The sequence below is a fragment of the Leishmania panamensis genome, assembly GCF_000755165.1.
Source record: "Leishmania panamensis strain MHOM/PA/94/PSC-1 chromosome 22 sequence".
In the NCBI taxonomy this organism is placed as follows: domain Eukaryota; phylum Euglenozoa; class Kinetoplastea; order Trypanosomatida; family Trypanosomatidae; genus Leishmania; species Leishmania panamensis.
In genome coordinates, this window is record NC_025868.1 from 455535 (window position 1) to 478930 (window position 23396).

The 23396-nt window shown below is 61.4% G+C and overlaps 6 protein-coding genes across 6 annotated transcripts, besides 1 other annotated feature; 2 read left to right on the plus strand and 4 right to left on the minus strand.

The window, feature by feature from the left end:
- Positions 1-2631: 2631 nt before the first annotated feature.
- Positions 2632-7011, plus strand: LPMP_221090 (hypothetical protein; the record flags this gene model as incomplete). The annotated part of the gene is made up of 1 exon (XM_010700807.1): positions 2632-7011. The coding sequence occupies one exon, from the start codon at positions 2632-2634 to the stop codon at positions 7009-7011; it is 4380 nt and encodes a 1459-aa protein (XP_010699109.1).
- A 478-nt stretch (positions 7012-7489) lies between these two features.
- LPMP_221100 (hypothetical protein) lies at positions 7490-7981 on the plus strand (the record flags this gene model as incomplete). Its single annotated transcript, XM_010700808.1, has 1 exon — positions 7490-7981. One exon carries the CDS (start codon positions 7490-7492, stop codon positions 7979-7981), a length of 492 nt encoding a protein of 163 aa, XP_010699110.1.
- Positions 7982-8362: 381 nt separating this feature from the next.
- On the minus strand, positions 8363-10732 carry LPMP_221110 (hypothetical protein; the record flags this gene model as incomplete). Its single annotated transcript, XM_010700809.1, has 1 exon — positions 8363-10732. One exon carries the CDS (start codon positions 10730-10732, stop codon positions 8363-8365), a length of 2370 nt encoding a protein of 789 aa, XP_010699111.1.
- A 1707-nt stretch (positions 10733-12439) lies between these two features.
- On the minus strand, positions 12440-14761 carry LPMP_221120 (translation initiation factor IF-2, putative; the record flags this gene model as incomplete). Its single annotated transcript, XM_010700810.1, has 1 exon — positions 12440-14761. One exon carries the CDS (start codon positions 14759-14761, stop codon positions 12440-12442), a length of 2322 nt encoding a protein of 773 aa, XP_010699112.1.
- A 1491-nt stretch (positions 14762-16252) lies between these two features.
- Positions 16253-16756: a repeat region.
- Positions 16757-16837: 81 nt separating this feature from the next.
- Positions 16838-18190, minus strand: LPMP_221130 (hypothetical protein; the record flags this gene model as incomplete). Its single annotated transcript, XM_010700811.1, has 1 exon — positions 16838-18190. The coding sequence occupies one exon, from the start codon at positions 18188-18190 to the stop codon at positions 16838-16840; it is 1353 nt and encodes a 450-aa protein (XP_010699113.1).
- A 1186-nt stretch (positions 18191-19376) lies between these two features.
- LPMP_221140 (hypothetical protein) lies at positions 19377-22574 on the minus strand (the record flags this gene model as incomplete). The annotated part of the gene is made up of 1 exon (XM_010700812.1): positions 19377-22574. One exon carries the CDS (start codon positions 22572-22574, stop codon positions 19377-19379), a length of 3198 nt encoding a protein of 1065 aa, XP_010699114.1.
- Positions 22575-23396: the final 822 nt, after the last annotated feature.

Sequence of the window (23396 nt, forward strand, 5' to 3'; positions counted from 1 at the left end):
CAACCACCACTACTACGGGCGTCCCCCACTTCCGACGTTTGCGTGTGGACTCTAAATGGTACGAACACGGTGGGGGGGGGGGGGGGTAAGGGCATGTGGTGTGTAGGTGGGCACATTCATAACCCGGTATATCGGTCAGAAGGCGTTTCCACCACCCTCCCCCTATGCCGCCTGTACAGTACACCTGCGCGTTGTTTGGCGAGCAACTGGTGCGCTTTGCTGTTTTGGCTTGCTGCTTCTTTTGTAAACGAGAGGTGGGGCGCTATTCGGCATGCGTGTTGTGTGCGTGTGTGGATCCATGTCCTGCCGTTGCAGCTACCATGCACCCCTCCCTCCCCTCTCCCCACCGTCACATCGTGCACAGGAGAGAAATGGAGTGGGTGAAAAGTCATGCTCGCACCGATGGGAAATCGTATGCTCGCTTCCCCTCCCCCTTCTTCCCTCCCTCCCTCCCTCGCTCGCTCTCCTTTCATTTGTTTCCATTATGAATTCATCCTTGTCGTCTCTCTTACGCTCCTTCTTTCCCTTGATCTTGACAGCGTCGTTTTTTTTTTTTGCTTTGCCGTCGTCGTCCTGTGGTGTTGTGGTTGTGGTTGCTTCTCGCGTAATACGCTCTGGGACCCTCACACTCATTCTGTGCAACTCCACCCCCACCCCCACGGGCGTCAGTCTGGGGAAGGCGGGGGGGGGGGCGCTGCTTCTGGTGAATGCGCCGGCCTCAGTACGTACATGTGCAGCAAAACGCGCATCTTCTAACGATAAGCGTTCCTATAGGCGTGCGTACCTGCCATGTTGGGTCTCGAATGGCCAGCTTCACCACCTAGAAGCCTCTGATACAGACAGACACCGGTGCCGCAGTTTGCGAGTGTGCACCTGTACGTGTGTATGTCTGTGTGGCGAGTATGAGGTGTCACAGCCTCTTTTCTCCCCCCCCCCCCCCCCGTGCTGTGGTGTTGGGGGTGGGGATGTTCTTTAGACGCGCACACAACGATGTATTTGCCATGCAAACAAACAACACCAAAAAGGCAACGAAACTCCCTATGAGTTCACTAATAGCGTGGCGGGCGGGAGGCGGCGCTGGCGGGCAGGAGCTTTACGCCTCTCCTCTTCCTCTGCCCTTCTTCTAAAAGGGATGAAAACTAAGACGCACAGTCACAACTAGAGTTGGACTCGCTCGCTCCTAATACTAAGGAATCACGCCTCTTGTACGCAACGAGTGGACGCTGATGGCTTCCCTCCCCCTCCCCCTCCCTTCTTCTTGTTTCCTTTGATGGGCGCGTGCGTGCTACCTATGCGATGGCAGAGATGGTGACACATAGACACACGGAGGGAAGTATCAACAGCGGCGACGAATGTGCCGATCAACGAAACTGGAGGTCTCCCTCCACCGCCTCACTGCCATCGTAAACAACGCGTGCCTTGCGGATCTGCGGATGGGTCAGTGTGTCTCTGTGTCCAGACACACAGGATGAAGAAGGCAAGGCAGAAAAAGGTGAAGGGTTGAGAACAGAGAAGAACGTGTGTGTCGTCGTGCGTGCGTGCGTGTTGGCAAAGAGGAAAAGGGGGAGGGGGAAACGAAGAAAGGTAAGCGCTTGTTTGCGTGTCCACCTGTCTGCCTGCTCCACCTCCCCCGCCCCCTTCACCCCTCTTCGCATCGTTCGCTTACCCGGTCATCTTCGTGGGCGCTCAGTTTTCGCCACACACGCAACGCTTTTAGCCTTCTCTCCTCTCCCTCTTGGCTCACCTCCTCATCCATTTCTATCCGGCTTCCGCGCACCCCCATCCCACCCCTAGTTTATTCCCACCACCCCTCCATCACCAGCCCACCACCACCGCTGACCTTCCCCTCTCTCCTCCCCCCCCCCTACTTCGTGTATACCATCCAGTCTCTTTACCAGCGTCTACACACTCTCTCTCTCTGAGCTCTATACCTTCATGGGAAGTCCTTGTTGGTCTCGGTCTGTATGTATTCATGCCTCTACGCGTGTCAGCTACTCCCAGTCGTGGCTGCTCTCTGGTATGTTTAGTGCTTCACTTGTGCATTGTCCTTTCTGGCCTCTCCCTTCCATGTCGTCGTTACTCATTGTCTTGCCTAACTCTCTCTCCTCCGTACCGGCCGTCTGTGTCTCGGTCTCTCTGTGGGTGGAGAGAGACGGACGGCACGTGCACATCAGTCGGACGGTGCACACCATGTGCACGTCTGGGGCATCCTCTTCCCTAACCCCACCCCTCCGGCTCCTTGGTCAGCTCACTGTACTCGTTCATTCAGATATCAGCAATACGGTGTGCATCACGCCGCTTTGACCTATTTTCCTCTCCTACCTCTCTCCCTCCTTCCCTCCCCCTCCTCCTTTCCTCTCCGAGCCTGGGCACGTGTTGTGCGCTCTGTGTGTGTGGGTGTGGGTGTGTGTGCGGATGGATGAATATGTCAGTGTAAGTGCACACATGCTTACGACTCTCCAGCTCATCGCACCTCACCATCATCACGACTGCGGACATCATGTTAAGCGACAGCAGTAGCCACTGCTGGTCTCTGCACCGTGGATTGCATCAGCATACTTCATTTCTCCCCTCCTCTTAGCCTCTCTCGTGCATATTAGTCAACGCATACACACCGACTTGAAAGTGAAGATGCATGGCAACACCCTCTCGGCCGCCGCATCGCCCCAACCACTCCCATCACCGACGGAGGTGACTCGTGTCCGTGCTTGGCGTGCTGAAGCACGCCTGCGCACCGTCCTCCGACATGTAAGCGCGCTGCGCGGTGCGCAGCAGCAGGGCGGCGGCGCTCACGTTAGCCGGCTCCACGACCCAGTGGATGGAACGGCGGGGGCAGCATTAACAGTGCCTCGAACGTCTTCCTCCACACACCCTCATCCCAACACTGCGCCAGCTGTGGTCGCAGCAGCAGCGGCTTCGTCGCCTCCTCCCTGGCCACTGCTCCTCGAGTATCCTCTCGCCCCGCTGGCGCAGCGAGTGGAGCAGAAGAAGGCGCGCGATGCCACTCGCCAGCAGCGCCGAGATGCCCGACAAGCGGCGGCAGTCGCAGCGGCGCCTACGATGACGACGGCATCCGCGACGGCGGCGGACATGGTACGCAACGCTCTGTCGCAGCCTCTCGGCCTCGTGGCCGCTCGCTTCCTCTCCGCTGCAGCATCTGGGGCCCCACTACTCTTTCCAGATATGCCCCTTACTTCCACCATCGCCGCCGATGGTCACAAGAGCAACTGTCTCGCGTCGTTGCCATCACTGCCTGCACCTTTACCCACAGCGTTGCCCTCGAGCTCATCCTCGTCATGGCCGCCACCCGCAGCTCCGGGGGTACGCACTCCTCCGCCGTCGACCATCGTCTCGCCCAGCCCTCCGAACAGAACGCCCAAGACGCCCAATCAGTCGTTTCCACCGGGTGTGCGACATCCGCGTTCGTTGTACCGCCACTCTCACCACCGGCATCAGCGACTCCCGTCAAATCGGTCCGCCTCTCGTTACTCGTGGGATAGCGCCGACGGCAGCCCGAGCCCGCTCGCGCTGTTGCTGCAGACGCCGCCTTCGGGGAGTAGGAGCCAGGGTCTCCTCCACCGCCATCACGCCTCAGCTCGTCACCCAGTGCAGGAAGACCGACATTGCCACCACCACCACCATTACCATCATCCTCAGCGGCGTTACGGCGCTCATGAGGCGGTGGGTGGTGCACCGGCTCCCCCTCAAAGCACCGCCACCAACGCCATGTCCAAGGAGAAGCAGATGCGGTCGTCTGTGGGGCATCAAGGCAGTACACCAACAACGAAGACACCACACCCCGCAGGCGTCTTTGGTAAAAGCTCAATCAACTTCCTCGCGCGGACATTGCGCGAGGCTGGCACTGCGGCGCTGGGGGCGTCGCCTCTGGCTAACAGTGAAAAGCGCCACATCACTGCTGCTGACCACCACCATCACGCCTGCCACTACCACCGCAGTCGGCGTAGAGAGAAGCTAGAGCAGGGTAACAACGGGGCCAGCGGCAGCAGTCTCTACGCCGCAGACGGGTGCGTCTCTCACGACTCATGCTCCTCGTGCAACTCCTCGTGTGCATGCTCAGGGTCTAGCTATGACAGCTGGCGCAGCAACGAGTCCTCGTGGAGCACTAGCAGTTTGCGGACGTCTTTCACAGATGGAGTGCGCTCGCCGCCGTCAGAGCCGTTCACGCCTCTGACGATCCCACGAGACGGCCGCTACGACCCTCATGCGCCTCTGCTGCCCCTCATGCGGTGCTACGGTGACACTCCCACACGCGAGGTGTTCTGCCGTGTGCCATCTACCTCGACACAGCACACCGAAAGCCGCTCCTCAACACCGATGTCCTCGGAGTGGTTCGTGGAATCGTCCAGCACGGGCACAACTGTAGCTGGCGCAGCCGTGGACACGGCCGCTCACGCACATGACGGCAGGGGGGAGCCTGCGGAGAGGCAGCGACAGCGACAGCAACACCTGGAGAGGCATCACCTCCAGCACTCGGCACCTTTTTCCTCGGCTACCAGCACGCAGCTGAGCTACATGTCAGAGATGGACGCCATCGAACGTGGGGTAGTGGCCCCATATATGTCTTACCTCTTCTCTCCTGAGGCACGTGTGATCGACCTCCGCCAGCTGGAGAGCCGCATGGGCCTTTCCGACCCGGCGCCGCGGCTGGAGGCGACGTGTATCGGATTCTCACGCGCTGCGGATGTGTACTTGGTGGGGACGTCATCGGGGCTTCTCTGGCGGGTGCCCGTCGGTGGCGACTCGGAGACGTTGCTCGCAACGCCTCTCGGCAGCCTCTGGCCCCCCCATGCGCCGACGAGCGCGTCATCGGCCACCACCGCCCCCGCCCCACTCCCTGGTCATACGGCAGCCATCCTCTCCATCGCCTTCAATGACGACAGCGCCCTGTTCGCGACGACAGGGATGGACGGGTGTGTGATTGTGTGGAACGCCAGCACAAGCGCCAAACTGCGCCGTATCAGTACCGTGTGGGCATCCTCAACGTCACCATCATCGACAGTGGCCAGCCAGCATGCGCCGAACCTCGTCCGCTTCATGCCACAGAACAACAACTACCTCCTCGTCAGTTACCTCGGCAGCAGCGAGCTTCACCTCTACAACAGCTCCACAGGGCTGCCTGTGACGAACGTCGCTGGCGCCGGAGTGGCACGCACTGCGGCGAGTGCGATCAAAGTCCATCGCAAGAGCGACGTGAGAAGCCGTGGCAGTGGCGGGGCCGACGCAGGATCTGCCGCGTCGTCAGAGGCCATCACCGCCCTCGCTGTCGACCCTGTCGCTTCGCCGCTTTTTTTCTCGGGGGACGCTAGCGGCACCATTGGGCTGTGGACGTACCGCGCTGGCGACGTCGTGACCAGGACGACCCTGCGCGCCACCGCCACTGCCTCCTCTACCGCTTTGGCCGGCAGCGGCGCAGGCAAGCACGCTCGTACCTCGTCCTCCGTGGTCGATCCCCTCCTGCACGGCACCCGCAGCAGGGTCGGCAGCAACGGTGACGACATGGCAGCCTTCTCGACCTCGCTCTACCAACTACCGGAGCTGCGTCGTGTCACAGCCCTCGCGCTGCCGGAACAGATGGGCGGCATCGCCGCGTTGGTGGTTAGTACCCTCCACATATCGCAGCTGCACAGCCTCTTCCGTCGCTGTGGACCACGACAAGGTGCAGCGTCGGCGCAGAGCACGAGCAACGGCGGTGCTGTTAGTGCGCGACCCGCTCTACGACACCCATTGGAGTCCACTGCCCAAGTCTTTCGCGCAGTAGCGCAGCAGAATCGCGCGTGCTGGGCGGCCGCGGGTAGCGTTGCTCGAAATCAACACGATACTCACGGCCGAAGCGGCTCGCAGCTGCAGTCAGCCGTGCACAGTGCGGCTGCCGCCCCTACTGCCGTCGCACCCACGAGTGGAGACAACAGCAGCTTCGTGCACGTCCGCGCTGGATGGTCGTCGCGGCTGTCGGAGACATTCTCTGCGCTCTGGAGAGGCAGTGGTGTTGCGCCTTCGTCCGGCGCCCACTCGAGTGTCGCACCTGCAGCGCACGAAGGAAAGTTCGCAATGGCAGCAGCAAAGGGGCCCGCCTCCACCGCTGGCGCTGCCGAGCCTGTCACTGCTCCCTCTGAAGGTGATCTTCTTCGCCAGTTGCGCGACGATGCACTGGATGCTGTCTGCCCACTGCTGGTGCTTGTCACGCTGCCGTGCGACACCATCTATGCCCTTGGGGTGCTCCTGCAGCTGCAGCCCGGCGGTCGGCACAGCAGCGCCGGCGGCGGCGGAGGGGGCATGGTCGGCGCGGGGACTCCAACGGTCAGCTACCGCCTGTACCCCCTCTTGAAGACGACGAGTCTGAGTCGACTGCGGCACCTCGGCGTCGGCGCGGCACAGTCCCCTGATAACCCGCGGCTGATCGTCATCGCTACGCCGTGCGAGGAAGGCTTCGTGCGGGTGGAGCCGCTGCTGCGCCTCGCGACACCGTCACCGTCGGAGCAGCGCACGCCCCCGACTGGCGGGTCCGCAACCCCCACCCCGGGTGTAGGCTCCCTGCAGCCCGACATCACAGCGGCGGCGGCGCACGACGATGGCGGACGCCGTAGTCACAGTCACGTGCTCGCCATGTTGCCCATGCCGTACGGTGGGCGCTGCACCGGTGTTACGTGGTCGCCGAACGGCCGCTTCCTTGTGGCCATCACCGCCGAGGGCGTCATTTACCAGTGGGCACGTGTGTACTTGCTCGACTTGTCCTCCCCCTCGACCAACGCCGTCGCCACCGCCGCACGTACCGCCTTCAGCGAAGAGGATGCATGGCAGGAAAGTCTCTATCGTGAGCTAGAGCGACAGCAGCGCGTGCAGGCAACCCTGAAGCTTGTGGCACAGGCCGGGGCTGGTGACAAAAATGATGCCGTGCGCAGTAGCGGCTACTGGCTGGAGGACGACGATGCGACGAACTCGGCAGTGACGGGGGACTCGCTCGGGGGTGAGGGAACCGAGTCGTACCGGTGATTTCCCTCGCATCTGCGCGTGCGTAACAGAAAAGGTGTCTTGTGTATGTGCGCCTTTACCTCCTTCCCTGTGCTTTTCTCTAGTGGCGCTTTGCTTGCCGCTTGCGCCCAAGTGATCGAGTTGTCTTCTCCACTGCTTTGCGCCATCGATGTCGGCTCTCTGTTGGACGGTCGACACCTGTTCTCTGCAGGTGTGAGCGAGCTTTGGGCTTGATTGCCAAGGTCAACAAGCGCCAATGCGCTTACGTCGTCCCTTCAGTGGCACAACACGGGCATGAACCCACTCACTCCCCCACACCCCTTCCCCCCTGCCTGCTGTGGCGTTGGAAATCACACGCACACCCACATACACACACACGCACACACACACTCGCGCCTCTCTGCGAATTGGACGATGCCGTCATGTGCATGTCTTCCCCAGTTCTTCTTCGACCCACCTAATCCTCGCTGTCGCCACTGGGCAAAGAACGGCTCCCCTCATGCTTCGCCAAACCGCCGTTCAGCTCAACACGTACCTCACGCGGTCTGTCGCAACACCGCCCATCTCGGTCATCCGCACGGGACCCAAGTGGTGGGCCGAACCGGAGCGAATGGTGAAGCACAAGGTCATGTACTTTACCATGGGCATCGATCAGCTGCCGCTGCGCCGCACCGCTGTCATCCAGAACGACCTGAAGCGCTTTCACATGTGCAAGCCGCCACCGCGCGTCGGCGACGCCACCGGGTACAAGCGATCGCGCGGCGCGCAGCTCACGACGTGGTACCGGCGCATCCAGTACCAGGAGTACCACCTGCAGCATCTCTTCGTGCGCCACATGTGGGGCCTGCTGCGCATGTATCCAGGCAACACGACCAAGATCCAGGGCAAGGCGGACGACGGCTACGTTGGCTACGACTCCGTGCACTTTCATCGATACAACCGCTCGCCCCTGCCCTTCCCAGCACGCGAAATCTACGAGCGTCGCAAGTGAATGCCACGCACTCGTGCTCCCTGATGCCTCCTCACAGCTTCTCCCGTTGATTGGTGGCGTCTCTCTGGTTCAGACTTGCCGCCCTGCGGTAGAGCATTGGTTTCAGTAAGCGTGGGTCTGTCAGTCAGTCTGTATGTGAATTCGCCTCGACAATGTTCAAAGAAAAGGAAAGCGGCGCCGCGGTGGGGGATGGGCTTGCCGCCACTGCCCCCTCGGCGGCGCGCCCACCCCCCCCCCCGCCCTCCTGGTTGCCGGGGCACATCTTTGGGCAGGCCGGCCACCCGCGGGGGCGCTTCCACGACCGCCGAGCAAACACCACAACCCCCCCCAACAGCACCCGCCCACCCTGCAGCAGCGCACACGGGCCACAGGTCGCCCCCCTCACTTCCTGTAAATCCTCTTGGCGTGCTCCTTCGTGACGACGCGGAACTGCCCCGGCAGCGACTCAACAAGCCGCAAGACACCGCCAAAGTACTCGCCCGCCGCCCGTTGTACGCCCATCGATGCCCACAGCAGCAGCTGCGGCGCATCGACCCCAGACTCGGGGATGAGCATGCGCACCGCGTGCACAACCTCCTCGCGCGTCATGCGGTCCTCGTCCGCGAGCTCATCTTCCAGCATCTGAATCGCGTCCTCTTCCTCGCTGCTGCAGTCGTCCCTCGCCACGCCGTGAGCCGCCTTGCGAGCTGGCTGCTTCACTTTTCGGATAGAGTACACACCCGGCGACGTCTCTGTGCAGGCGAACATCTTGGGGAACAGCTGCACAATGGTTACCAGGCGCGGCGGTAAGAGGGCTCGCATTGCCGGACTCGAGCAGTCCACGAGGTATGCGGCCGTGCACGGTTCATTCTCGGGCATGATATAATGGAAAACCAGCGCCAGCTCCTTTGGGCTGTGGTACGGGTTCTCCTCATGAATGGGGGTGACGGCTGCCACGCCATCGGCGGCTGGCTCTACCTCGCGCTGCGCCAGCGGATTCGACGGGTCGGTTCGGCACACAAAGTGCTGACCCACACGGAAGATCGCCGGGTGGCGACCCAGGATCGTCTGCATCCCCGCATACCCACCCACGACTTCTTGCTCCGTCGAGGAGAGTCGCACGTAGATGTACTCTGGTCGATCCCACGCGGCACACATGGAGTTGCAGAGCACCAGAATGCCACGAACATCCTCCGGGTATCTCTCCAGATCTGCCACAAAGTTGGTAAGCCAGCGCGCGCTGTCGGCGCCTGCACGACGCCGGACCAGCGGTATGTCGCTGTAGCGTGACGTGAACACCTCGAAGTCCTGCGGGAAGCGCCGCACAAAGGTCATGAGCATCGGCTCCGTAAGGTTCTTCTTGACGTAGCGCTGCATGGTGAGCGAGAGGGGCGCAAAGTAGGTCGGACACACACGATACACAAACTTCGTGATGCTGCGGTCGAAGGTGCTCTCCGTCGGCCGCAAAGGGGCACCGTCTACGCCGAGCGGCACGAGACTGTTCGCCTCCCCGGTCGCCAACTGCAGCTCTAACACCTCCCACGCCTCCTCCTTCGTCATGCCGTGCGCCTCCGGGTGGAGGACGATGCTGCGCCGCACCTCCAGCGTGCCGTTCATGTCCCTCAATTCAAAGTAGAAGGGCTGCCGGCGGAACCACACCACCAACGACGAGGTGCGTATGTGCTTCTTCTTTACCTCCGGTGGGAGGTTGAGGTTGCCAATAGAGCCCCAGTTCACAGGCACGTACTTGAGGATTTCGTACACGTCCGCCTTGGTCGGCACCACGCTATCCGACCCCCAGCCACCGTAGCCGTTCGCGCGCGTGGCGACCGTCACGCGCGGTTGCACGTAGCGAAAACGCGGCGGCGACACGTCGGTCGAGTGGCGCAGCGCGACGAACGTGGCCGGGTGGCGGGCTGTTCCCCGCACCACCCATATCGGCCTCGATGTCATGGCCGGGTACCCGCTCGGACCCTGCGCACCCGCGCTTGCCGTGTGACCAACGGTGACGACAACACTGCTGTTCTCGACGATGGACTCAAGAGTGTCCATCCGGAGTCTCTTCAGGATGTACCGTGCAGCCGGGGTCAGTGGAGTTGGCGCCACCTCGATATCTGCGTCCTCACCAGTCGTACTCGCGTTCGTCGTAGCAGCGGCTTCTCGAAGAATCGCGTTGTACATGTTTGTGAGATGAGTGTATCGAGGCAAGTCCGGGGCAGAGTCGCGAGCCGCCAAAGCGACGCTTTCCTCGGCGCGCTCGCGGCGCAGCTGCATGGCGGTGTCCCAATTTCGAAGGGCCCGCAGGAAAGCCTCCCTGATGATCGCCTCTCTTTCGGCGCTGCTGAGTGCTGCAGCGCCGTCGCTTCCGTCGTCCGACTCGTCTGGCGTAAACGGCAGCTCGGTCACTGTTGAAGCAGCACCGGCCATGCGAGAGGTTGAAGGTGCAGAATGAGTCAGCTGTGAGCACGGTCTTGTCGTCTCGGACACACTCTCCATGCCTCCACCTGCCTGGAGCAGCCAGGCTGCAGGGACGGTCGCGCGGACATGCACAAGTCCGTTGTATAGTGCAGGGCGAGCGGCCTCGCCCTGACTGACAGACGCCACGGCAGTCGGGTATGCACGCAGAGATTCCAACAGGATCGCCTCGCCGCGCTCATTCACGAGCTCCAGCAGCTTTGACTCAGTGATCCACTCCAGCGCATCCACATGCCGCCGAAACATATCGTCCCGGGTGAGAGGAGACATCTTCTTCACAAACTCCTTCATTGCCATGTACGGGCACGATGTACTCGTGGCTGACGTCCCAGACGCCGCTGTCGGCGCAGTCCCATGACCAACCTCATGCCTGGCCACCGTGAGCGCGGCGAGTCGCTCTGCCACTGGGTAGTCGAAAAACATTTTCTCAAACTCCTCTGCACTTGTAGCAGACGGGCGGGAACCGTCGCCGCCAGTCGCGGTGGTGGCGTAGCATCGCTGCTGCACGTGAAAAGAAAGGGCGGTGAAATCGGCGCCGTCGCGCTGTGGCCGTGCGCAGAGGCGCTGGAAGACGCGCAGCGGCGTGGTGCGGGGTGGTCGCCGAGAAGAAGCGTTACTGGATGCGCTCAAATTAATAAAGGAGGCAGCTGCCGTCAGTTGCATGGAAGCCCCCATCCACAGCTGGCGACGCTGCTGACGCAATGGCGCCTCAACTGCAGCGCAGCAAGGGGAGGCCGCGGCAGCAGCCGCACGACTGGACGGCAGTGCCAGCCACGCAACCAACCGCATTACTCACGAAACACAGTGAGTTACCTCTGCCCACTCCCGTTCTTTTTGGGCGCAACGGCCTTCGTGAACAGCGTAGCCAGCTGTGGATTAAAATAGGGGTGTGTGTCCGCTTGTAAAAGTGTACTGGAATGGGGGTGTATGGGGCGCGGTATTCGTCTGCTTATCTCTGGCGGTGGTGTTTGGCGGACGGGGGTGCGTACACAGGAGCGGCGATATGATAGGGAGGGCGGAGGATGGGGGTACAGCTTCACTAGCTCGAAGTTTTCTCCTGGCACAGATGCAAGAAAAAGGCGAGAGCGAAGGGAGCACAGTAGAGTGAAGAGAGGACGAATGAAGATGGTGTGCTGCGTCCCTTGTGGAGACCGCCGGTACCGCCCGCCGCCTGAGCGCGCTTCTTTGCGTAAAGATGTAAGTAGGCTAGGGCGAGAGCGTAAGAGTGGCAATGGCCGCCCACTTGCTTGGCACGCGCAGCCTACTACATCACAACGACGGTCACGACCTCCCCGCTGAGGGACACATACGCGCACACATGTATCCCCATCACTGTTCCGCATCACCGCAGATGGGACGCCCACGAGCAGCAAGGATGAACGCCCACAGATGCGCGAGCAGGCAAATCAGGGGAGGGAGACGAATTGTGGACGAGAGGGAGAACGTAAATTTTGAATCGGCGCGCGTTTAACATAGCAAGGGAGCAACAAAGGGGCGGGTAGCAAAGCGAAGTGGGCGGGAGCGGCGACCACACGCACAGCCACACCAGCGCACCTGTGAGTCTGTGAAAGCACTCGAAAGAGACTGTGAATTGTGCAATAAACGATGCGCCGAACAAGAGCGAAAGCGGGGGGAAAAGAGATGGGCGACTCGCAGCGCGGCGGCACAGGGGTAGTGGCGTACACACCTGCACACGCACGCGCATGGGCCACACGCTGTCATCGTGTATGTCAGCGCGAGAGCGAGAGTGGCACTGGACAGGGAGAGGAGAAGGCAACCACCGAGGCCGACAACGATGGCGGCAGCGCACAACAGGCCCACACGTAACAACGCACACCTTGGAAAAGGAGAAGGAAAAACCACCGCCACCACAACTACGAGCCCGATGGAAAGAGAAATATGTGCATAGGTGCACCTCGCTCGCTCAAGAGAGGTGCGTCGTCTTCACCGATCCTTGGCCACTCACGCCAGTCCCCCCTCCCCGCCTCGAGTCCACGTGCAGTTTTACCCGGACATGGCCTTGAGCTTCTCATGCAGCTCGGCACTGCTCGCTGCCTGCTCGGCAGCCCTCGACTCCTCGTCCTCCATGCGCGCCTGCACCTCGGCCGTTTCGCGCAGAATCTTCTCGCGCTTCTCCGCCGCCTCGTACTCCTCGGTGACGTCGCGGCTCTCCTCGTACTCCTCAACCTGCTCCAGCACGTCCCCGACACGGAAGCTGAAGTCGTCGTGCAACACGACACCACACTCCAGGCCCGTCTCTACCGTTGGCACGAGATCCTTGAAGCGGCGCAGCTCCTTCAACTGGCCCTCGTACACAACCTCCCGTGTCTCGTCGTCGGCCGCGGCTGCGGCATTGCTGCCGGACAGGCTCATCTTGATGCCGCTCGCTGCTGCTACCGCCGCTGCCAGCCCCCCCTTCAAGTCCTTCGGTCGCCGCATCACGCGAAAGGTAAGATGGGCCGCATCGAGAGTGCCCTTCGTGACCCTCATACCTCCAGCGTTGCCGGCGCGACCCGCCTGGGAGGCCTTGAAGGTCTGCAGGCACTCTGCCGTCGCCATGATGCGCGTCTTCTTCACCTTGGGCAAGGAGTCGACAAGCGTCTGCTTCAACTCGTCAATTCCATGGTACAGCACGTTGAACCGCAACACCCGCACGTTGGTCGGTACGTCCAGCGAGAAGGAGTCCTTGCAGTCGCCAAAGAGCAGGACGCACCCGGGCTGGCCGGACGATCCTGTCAGAATCAGGTCGGAGTCCTTCAGCCCACCAACCTCCGTGATGCGGATGTCCAGTGATACGCCCTCGAGTCGCGGCAGCTCGTAGATCGTCTTCAGCAGCGCCTGCAGCATCCCGAACGTGGCGGCCTTGCACGATAGAATGAACGCCTTGGTGCTGTATGCACGCACTATGTTGTTGTCTGGCTTCCGGCCGTGGATGAGACCTCGTCGCTCTTGGTTGAGGATCTGTAAGTAGTTCTCACGGTTGCCCTCGACGGTGTACACGTCACGCATGAAGTAGCTGAACTTTTCAGCGTGCGTCTCGCTGCTCACCTGCATCGCCACCGATCCTGGCTTCGGCGGCACCCGAAAGCCATGCAGCACGACCGGCATCGACGACCTCGCCTCGCCGAGCGTGACGCCGTGGTCGTCCATGACTCGCTTCACTGTACCGTAGATGGTGCCTGCGACAAGCACCTGCCCGGGCCTCACCGTGCCGCAGCGCACAACCGCTGCCACCTCGCTGACACCCAAGTTGCGCGACTCAAGAACGTACAGCTCAGCACGAGCCGGGGCGGGCGTTGCCACCTCGCACAGCTCCGCCTGCAGTTGCAGTGCCTCGAGCAGCTCACGGACACCGCGGCCATCTTTGGCGCAGACCTTGACGAGCTGTACGTCGCCGCCTCTCTCCTCCAGTTCCACCCCGTTCGCAGCCAGCTGATCCCTCACGTAGTCGCAGTCGGGCTGCCGGTCAATCTTCGTAACGGCGACCACCATCGGTGTGCCTCTGCGCCGCGCCAGCTCGATAACCTCGCGCGTCTGTGGCTGCACACCGTCCACGGCGGAGACGACGAGGACGATTATGTCGTTTGCCGTGGCGCCGACCTCCCTCATCGCCGTGAAGGCAGCGTGGCCGGGCGTGTCGATGAAGGTGATGAAGTGCCCGTCTGGCGTCTTAACCTGAAAGGCGCCAACGTTCTGTGTGATGCCGCCCGCCTCAACCGCCGCCACGTTCGTGTGGCGCAGGTGATCCAGCAACGTCGTCTTGCCATGATCGACGTGGCCCATGATTGACACGATCGGCGGCCGTGGCACATATTCGATCTTCGACGCTGTGTGCCTCACGTCATACTCGCGGATCATTCCAGCACAGTGTAGGCCGGCTGCGATGCTCATGGGGTCGTGCAGGTTAGACGGTGTCGTGAAGAACTCGCGGAGGGGGTGGTCCTCGAGGGCCTTGGCTTGGTCCGCCCCCGGCTTCTGCCGCGTCCGCTGCAGCGGCTGCCGCTTCATCTTCTCCCGCCGCCGAACAAACTTCGACGCACGTGGGTCATCGCTGCCGACCCAGAGCGGACCAGCTCGGGTCGGGATATAGATGGCGTCCTTTGCAAACTCCACCCAGTCGAACACCTCGCCCAGCCCCATCTCGCGCCGGTCCTTCTGGATGGTCGCCTTCACAAAGTGCGGCATCGTCTCTGCGTTGAGCCGACGCATGTTGCCCTCCGACGAGAAGCGTGGATCTACTTGACCGTCTTGCCACTGCAGCGACGGCCGCACGCGGCTGCTCTGCGACTGGTAGCGGCGGACCGTGCACAGCGCAGACGCCGCCATTGCTGCCGTCGTCATGCAGCTACTGCGCCTAGAACTCCCGCTGCGGCACGGAAGGCGAAACGCGGCGACTGAGGGCGGCCTCCATGTCGCGCCTGAGGATACCCGAGAGCGCGTCCGCTGCCCAGCATGGTTGCCCGCGACGGATGCAACAGTCGTAGCAGTGGCCGGAAAGTGGACTACGGTGATCACCTCGCCCGTGAGTTGATGGGAAAGGAAGGAGCTGCGCCACATCCTGACGCAACTGATGGAAAATGTGGCGAGAAGAAGAGTGTGAAACGGCGACGTCAGGGTTTAAACGCCGCAACAGCGTCAAGGTCACCTATGTGTGTGTGTGTGTGAGAGAGAGAGGGGGGAGACACAACACAGTCGTCAAAGGAACGGGTTATGTGGAAAAACACAGAAGAAAATGTGAGTGTGTGTGTGTGAAGAGGGGGTGGGAAGGGCGGTGAAATCGAAGGGAATAAGGGACAATGGGGGGGCCTCCAACGCCGTTGTGGAGGAGAGGAGGAGCGCGATCGAGCAACCACTACACAGCGGACAGCTGCACACACACACACAGAAATAGGGAGGGAAAGAGGGGCTCGCACGCACACAAACAGCGAGGCAGAAGCACTGCGTGGACGAAGCGCTTGAGTAGTCGAGTAAACGCAGAGAGGGGGAAAGAGAAAGCGGGCGTCTTTGCCTCTTCGCCTTCATTTCAGTGTGCATGCGCGTGCGCGGAGTGTGGCCCCACACACACACGCACACACACGTGTCGCCACGATCGTTGTTGCGATGGGTGAAAGGAGAAGAGACAGATGTGTGCAGGTGCGAAGAGAGGGAGGAAGTAGGGGGAAGAGGGTTGCATAAGACTGCAGCTGTAGAGGCAGAGGCCATAGCAAGTCAGAGAGCTGGGAAAGCCGCACATGGGTGCAAGATCCCCACTGTCAACAGCGCCACGGCAGGAATTAACGCACATATGCAATCGAATCACGCGATCGATGATACACGTTTCGAGGAAGAATGTCAAAGCGGTGTTCATGTATGGGTCTGTCGGTTGTGCCGCAGTCTCGCTCTGTCACTCCTCTCCGCAGAGGTCTTTGCCCCCCTCCCCCTCTGGGTTCCGCTCGATCAAGTCCGCACAGTTTTCTTGTCGATGATCTGTCGGCATGTACGTGCCCCGCTCATCAGCGACGATACGTCCGGCGAGCGAGGCAGATGCTGCAGAATATCATGTGAGAAAGTCACCTCATTGGGATGGGGATTTTTTACAGTCGCATGCGAGAGAACGCGCACGCACCAAACGTGCCACCAACGATCAAGGACTGATGCGAGAGAACGAATGCACACACACACACGCACACACACGCTGCTCTCGTCCATCGTACACTGCCCCTCGCTCCCCCTTCCAACCTCTTCCGCTCCGTAGTTGAGCGCTGCAGCTGCTTCGTTGATCCGCTTAACCTCTTGCCAACACACATGCTTTTCTCCACGCATCCACACTGATGCAGAACGTGAGTCCAATGTCACTCTCTTCACCCCCAGCCCGATCACGGGCCCCATCCGCGTGGTGCAAAGCAGCCGGTGACACGCATTGCAGCAGGGCGCCCACTCAGTCAGCTGAGCACGGTCCTGCCTCGTGCACTGCGCACCCCCACCGCTTCGCTGGTCGCTTCCAGGTGCATCTGGTGTGGCGGCACAGGCTCCCCCACCCCGCCACTAGGCAGCGAGGGCCGGGTGGAATACGCTCGAGCCACACTGACACTCTGCCTGGCATACGGGTGGCACAGACGTAGCCGTTGTCGCAGGTCGCTCCGACGCAACGCCATCCACAGCCTGAGCGCCGGCATCAGTGGCGATACATCGCTCTGACCTCCCCACGTCGCGGGTGCCTGGCCCTCACACCACCAGAGGCGCTTCGGCATTGGCAGGGAAAGAAGGGCTGCTTGGCTTCACCCCACACAGAGTGGGGGATGCTGGGCTCTGATAGCACGCGCTGGGGTGGGTCCGCCGTCACCGGGGAGGGTGGAGTGAAACAAGGAAAAGACACACGCGTGGATGTATTCGCGTGTGCACCTGTGATGCGGCTGCGCGGCATCAGTGCGAGCCACCGATCTGCTCTGTCGCGAACGGAAGGAGCCACACGCGAATTTCTCCACGGTCCGTGCCGGTGGCGAGTAAGGCGCGCGAAGGCGAAACCGTCGATGACATGACGAGACCCTCGTGCAGCTTCACCTGTCGGATCGGCTCCGTCGTGGCAGGGTTCCATTCGATGGCCGTGCTATCGTCCGACACGGTCAGCAACTTTCCCTCGCTCGTAAACTCAAGCCCGCGCACGTAGTCCTGGTGGCCAACAAACGCACGAGCCCCAGTGCCGAACTCACCGGAGCGCAGCGCGAAGTTGACGCCGAAGACACACTCCGAGCACGCGGCGAGCAACCAGCAACCCGTCCCCGCAGCTTCAGAGATGTCGACAGCCCTTCGCGGAGGTGCCTCTCCACTGTTACCAGCGCCGCTCCCCACCTCGTCGTCCTCGCTATCATTACCACCATGTGCCTGCTGATATGCTCGAGGAAAGACTGTGGAGGCGGCAGCCTCGCCTGCACACTCCTCCGCGTCACCGGCAGCGCCAGCCGGGCTCCTGCTGTTGCTGCTCTCCAGGCCCTCGCCAGCTGCCTGGCTCTCCACTGGTGCTATAAGCCCGGCGGGCACCACCACGACGTGGTTCACCGGGTTCTCAAACTCGTCAAGAGTGGCGAGTAGGCGGTCCTCCATCAGCCCTACCGCCGCATTGGTCATCTGCCACGTGTGCCGCAACGACCACGACCGCAGCGCACAATCTTCGGAGGCGGTGATGAGGATCGAAGTCGAGCCAGGCGCAAGCACGATATCATTCACAGTGCTCGTCGACACACGAAACTTATCCACAAGCGCGCCAACCTGCGGGGCAGGGACAGTACCAGCAACAGTCGCGCTCTCGGCACCGCTGCCGGGTAGGGTGAGTGCGTGAACGTACACGTGACCATCATCGCAGGCGCTCACTACGCTCCAGTCGCCATTGCTGCTGCCACCAGTGGCCCCGCAGACGGCCGACGCAACCGGCAGCCACAGCATCTTGTTCACACCTTCCTGAAAGCCAGCTATTTTGCCTACGACTCGATCTGGCCGGCGCAGATCCCAGCAACCGATGCTGCGATCATCGGACGCCGTCAGCAACGTGTACGGGTTGGCAGGGTGAAAAAGAGCGTGGTTTACAGGGCCAATGTGGTGGCCAGTGAGATGCGCGGCTCGCTGTGACGCCCCAGGACCGGCGCGCAGGTCCCACAGCGCCGCCGTGTCATCGCCAGAGGTGGAACAGAGCAAGCCACCCTCGCCAGTGGCGACGACGTGGGGAGAAAAGATGAGAGAGGTCACCACCTCTGTGTGCGCATTGCTAATCTGAGTGAACATGGCAGCCGTGTGCTTGAATTACAGATGAGAGAGTGGGATGGAGTCGTGGGGTAGAGCAAAGAACAGGAAAGGAGGCTAAAGGGCTGCTTGGGGTGTGTCTCTATTGAGAAAGGCAAAAGAGACGATGAGGCGCGTGCCGTCAATGTATAATCGTGTGTGTGTGGGGGGGGGGGGTGTCTGCACTCTTCGTGGCTCGCCCGGCCCTCCGTACAATCCGCTGCAGCGTTTGGCGCAGTGGACACCGTACTGACAGAAAAAGGGGAAAAGTGGTTGGATGGAGGCCAGAGCAAAGTTATGATCAACAACAACAACAACAACGGTGGCACGCCTTCCTCCTCCCACCCATTGGCGTAGGCGTGCAAAAAGGCGCGTCTCTCTCTCTCTCCCTGTGTGTTTTGTCGGTACGCGTAAACATGCAGACATGCAAAGGCGCGCGCGTTCGCTTGGTGCCTGAGGGCCGCTCACGTCGTCTCGGCATGCGCACAGCGAAGCAGGCAACGCTCGAGTGACAGAGAGCGAGCGACTGCAACGGAAGAACGTGATTCATCAACAGCGGTTAAAGGCGTGTGCATAGCCGCGCGTGCGTATGTGCGTATGTGTGTGTGTGTGTGTGTATTGGCCATTCCTACATGCAGATGCGCCCCCTGCCGCATTTTATTATTTTCCTTCATTTTGGTTTTTGCTCAAAGAAAAGAAGCAAAGCAGCAGTTGAAGCAGCAGCAGCAGCAGCAGCAGCAGTGAAAGAAGCAGAACGCCACACAGGCAACAACGCTGATGCGGCACTGACTGGGCTCAAGCTCAAGGGAAGGAGGAATATAAGACAGCAGCAGCAGACAGCAGACGGCCGCGCCGAATCAACGTAGTCGGTCCAGTCTGCGGCGGTGCTTGTACATTTGGCACGAGTGAGACCTGCGGCGGGGCGAAACAAGCGAGAATGTGCCTCAGTGAGCGAAAACGCAAAGGCAAGAGGAGAGAAGGGCATTTCACTTGTCCGTCAGCGCCGCCGCAGCGCAACACAGGGAAAGTAAAGCAGCGCGACTCGCGGTTTGGGTCCGCCCTGCCTGGCCGTCCTTCCATCACCGTCGTGTCGAGAGAACAAACGTTTTCGGGTGTCTTGAGACCGCGAGACTGCACCCCCCCCACTCCCCTCCCCCTGACCTCTTGCTCCTCCTGTAGCAACTGCACTCTATAGCTGATCTTCCTCCATCATGAGAAGGAGCAGCCCGCGCAGCGCATCATGCGCCTCATGCACAGCGGCGATGCTCTGCGAAATGAGGTTCATATAACGCAGCACACGCCGACTGCGCTCCTTCCGGGACTCACGGCAGTAGAGCAGTGGGCACGTAGCCTGGCTGCTGCTGATACTGACACGGTCGCCAGTCTTGCCGTGATGGCCCGCTGCCGCTGCTTCGGTGTGGTAGCGCGAAGGGTCATCGGCGCATCCAGCCGGCGGCGCTGCCTCCTGCACGAGAAGCTTTGCCCGCAGCAGCTGTGTGCGCCGGTGGCGTACCCCATCGCGTGGTGCTTTGCGACTGTCAGCCTCAGCGCTGGGACCTCTAATGAGACCCTCGACCGCCTTGGCTGCATCGTCATTCAGTGCCGCAGCAGCAGCAGCAGCAGCCTCTTCCTTCGCGGCCACAGCCACGCCCGGCTTTTTATCCCAGGCGGCGCCGCACAGAGGCAGTGGCGCTTGGACCAGCCCCAGCGCGCCTGCATCACGGACGGAGATGGCGACACGTTGTGGAACCGAGACGGCAGAGCACACCTTTGGCTGCGGTGGCTGCGTGAGGCACGCTGCAGCACAGTGTCCGGTAGTACTACTACCCGTTGTGGCCTCCGTGTCTTTCTCCTTGTCTCGTGCCGCATCGATGCTGCTGTCCAAGGGAAGCACCGAAGCGGCAGCGTCTACCTTAACTCTCTTCGCCGTCCCCACTGCGCCCACAGTCAGAGAGCGACGCCGCCTGTTGGCGATCGCGTGCGTGGCTATCGCAGCACTGATGTTAGAACTCATTTTCGCTAGTGGTGGCGATGGGACAGCCTTTAAAGGCAGCTGAGACGTCGTCGCGCCGTCCGCGGTCTTGCTAGGTATGTCGGTGGAGACCAGAGCACGAGTAACAGCACCCGTGGCCGAGGCAGTGAGATCGACAGCTCTCCGAGCAGGTGCACGTCTGCGCCGCTGAGATACGGAGAGTCGCCCCACAGCACCCGCGGTGGTGACTGTCTGCGCTTTGCAGCGCTTCCGTGTCGCCTTGGGCACGGTATCCTCTACTGGAAACAACTCTCGCAGGTACGCTGCCACGTCAGCGGCGCCGCTGCTGCTGCCTGCGCACGGTGGCGACGGCTTGACAGGCGCCGCGCCTGCACCGCCGCTGCGAAACTGCGCAAGGCGCTGCGACGATGCGATGACACCCTTCGCAGGACCACCCAGCTCACGAGAGGCGCCGGGCAGCGCCAACATGTCCCCAAGCTTGACCGACGATGCAACGCTAGAGGGGCGTGAGGACGACTGGATGGGCGTGGCCACCGGCGCGGCGCAGGCATCGTCTCTACATCCATCCTTAGTATCCGCGAAGGCGTGGGCGACCGTGCCAGTACGCAGCGCTGCCCACTGGGTCTCAGACCCAGTCCAGCCATCAGCGGCACGCCTCACCCCGTTGACGTTGCAGAGAGCAGCACCATCTACGGTGGAGGCTTTGTCGATGCAGACAGGCCTCTCTTCTGATGCCGGTGACGGCATAGCGCGACCCTCCTGTGGTGCTGCGCGGCCATCGCATCCGCCATGTGTAGCAAGTGGTGGCAACTCAGCAGTAGACGCGGAGGAGAGCTCGGAGGCGCAGAGGTGCGCACCGCCACCGCTGCGGACAAAAGTGCGAGCCAAGCACCGCCCTTGCACGGGAGTTGTCATACCCATCGGCCACTGAGCTGATCGCCGATTCGTTACTGCAGTGCCGCCGTCTGCCGCAGCAGCACTGTGCACACCATTCACCCCGCACTGCGCCTGCGCTTCGGATGCAGAGGGGCTCTGCTGCCGATGCGGGTGCCTTAGCACATGTGTCTCTGATATGGTGGACTTCAATGATGGGCACACCGAAGAGGCCGCAGTCAAGGCGGCGATGGGCAGCGGCCGGCGCTGCGTGCATCGAGACGACTGCTGCTGACCCGCGCGCTGCACTGCCGTCACGACCGCCGCAGCGGTCGGTTGACGGCGATGAAGAGGTTCGCCGCGGCAGCCACGATAGTGCTCAGGCTGGTCTGCCTCCTCCATCAATTCTGCCAGTTCTTCTGCCACGCTCTCCAGTGCATTGACGAACCGTGATGGGGTCGCCTGTTGTAATTGCCGGTGCTTCGGCGATGAAGGCCGTCGATCGACCTGCGCTGTGGCTCCTGCGGTGGCGGTGACAGCGAGCGCGTCGGCCACACGAACGGTGCGTCTCGTGGACCCCCCTTCATCTTCCTCGCAGCCCGTTGACGCCGCAGGACTACCGGAGAGGGGTTGCGCAGCATCACCGTGCGTCTCTGACTCAGTCGCCCCTATTGAACTACCACCGCTGTCGCCACCCAACAGCTCGGGTGCTGTGTCTGTTGCTCGAGGTGCGGCATTGTTGGCGGCTACGGTGGTGCGTCGCTCGTCGGAGTGCTTGGCAAACCTGCATCCCTCTTTCTGTCCAGCATTGTCATCGGTGCGAGATGGCGTGCAGTGAGCCGTGTCCCTCTCGCCGCGCCTCTGCCGCTGGTGTCGATAGTGTCGCCGGTCGCACACTGGTGCCGCATTATTCTTACCGCTCGCCCAATTACTCTCTGCGGCTTCCTCTTGAGAGTTCGCTGAGGCGGTTGACATCGCTCGGGATGAGGTCGCCGCATCTGTTGGCATGCTTGCCGCGGGGTCCACCAACGGTACCCCGTACACCGGCAGCGGCTCCGTCACAGAGATGCGTGACATAGACCTCGTGCGCCGGCTGGCCGCAATGAGAGGCGCTATAGAGTTCAAAAAAGCGGCCATGTCCTCGAGACTGAGCTGCACAAGCAGCACAGACTTCGTGTCCGTCATCTGAATCGAGAAGACGTCTGCCTTGGAACGGTTGCCGTCGTGCACGTTCGTCTGCACACCCTCGTACTCGTCCAGCTGAGTCTCAAACGAGTTCTGCGCTGCCCATTGTCGCACAACGCCGCGCGGCAGTGTCAGCCGCATCACCCCCTGAGCACGCACAATGCGAAAATGCTCAAGCACGTCGTACTCCACGCGCAGTGGCGACGTTCTGCTGCCGTCTGCATCCGCCGCCGTCAGCTCGGCGTAGGTATCGTAGAAGCTAATCTCGCCAGAGGCGAACTGCGCGGCAGAAACGACGCACTGCAGGAGCGAGTACGTGGAGAGCAACTGCGACATCGACACTATACCAGCAATGCCCCACTTCGTACTGTCCTGATCTGCAATCTACTGCTGTGCAGTAATGAGGGAGAGAGGGGGAGGGGAGGGGAGGAGTGAGCCCCGGTATGGCGGGTTGGCCGATGGTAACTGTTCTGGGCGTTGGATATTTATGGGTCCCCGAGGTCAGGCTTGAAGACGCAAACACCGATAGGCACATAAACCGAGCAGTGCGCGCTGTGCCTGAGAACGCTGGTGGATGGGCACGCTAACTGTCTTCTGTCTAGGCGAGCCTGTGTCTGCCGGTGGATGAGGCACAACCTCGCAGGAGGGGAGGGAGGAAGAAGAGGCCAAGGAGAGAGAAGAAACGGTCTTCGAAGGGGAGCAGAAAAGCGCAACAGCTGAGGAGGCACCGGGGAAAAGGCGCTCAAGGGAGCGCCATCATACGGGATGAATCACCTGCATGCAGAATATAAGGCTAACGAGAGAGAGAGAAAGACTCAAACAAGGGGGAAAAGGGAGCCAACTAATGGACAAGGACTGTGTCTCCCACCCGTCCCATCCCCTTTCCTCTCCCCCTCACTACCCGTCATCAGCAACAACATGGCGAACCTCCCTTTCCATTGCTCAGTGGAGTACCTCGCCGCGAAGCACGTGCGCGCTGAAGAGTACACACTACTTTCTTGGTGAGCAAGCATACACATGAGCCCTCCCGCAAAACTTCCGCAGCGGGGGTACTATTCTCTTGTCTGTCAGCAACGTGGGAGAAGGCACTCATGTAAACACACCAGCGCGCGTGGTCGTGATTAAGGTGGTTGGACTACTATGGTGACGCACGTGTTG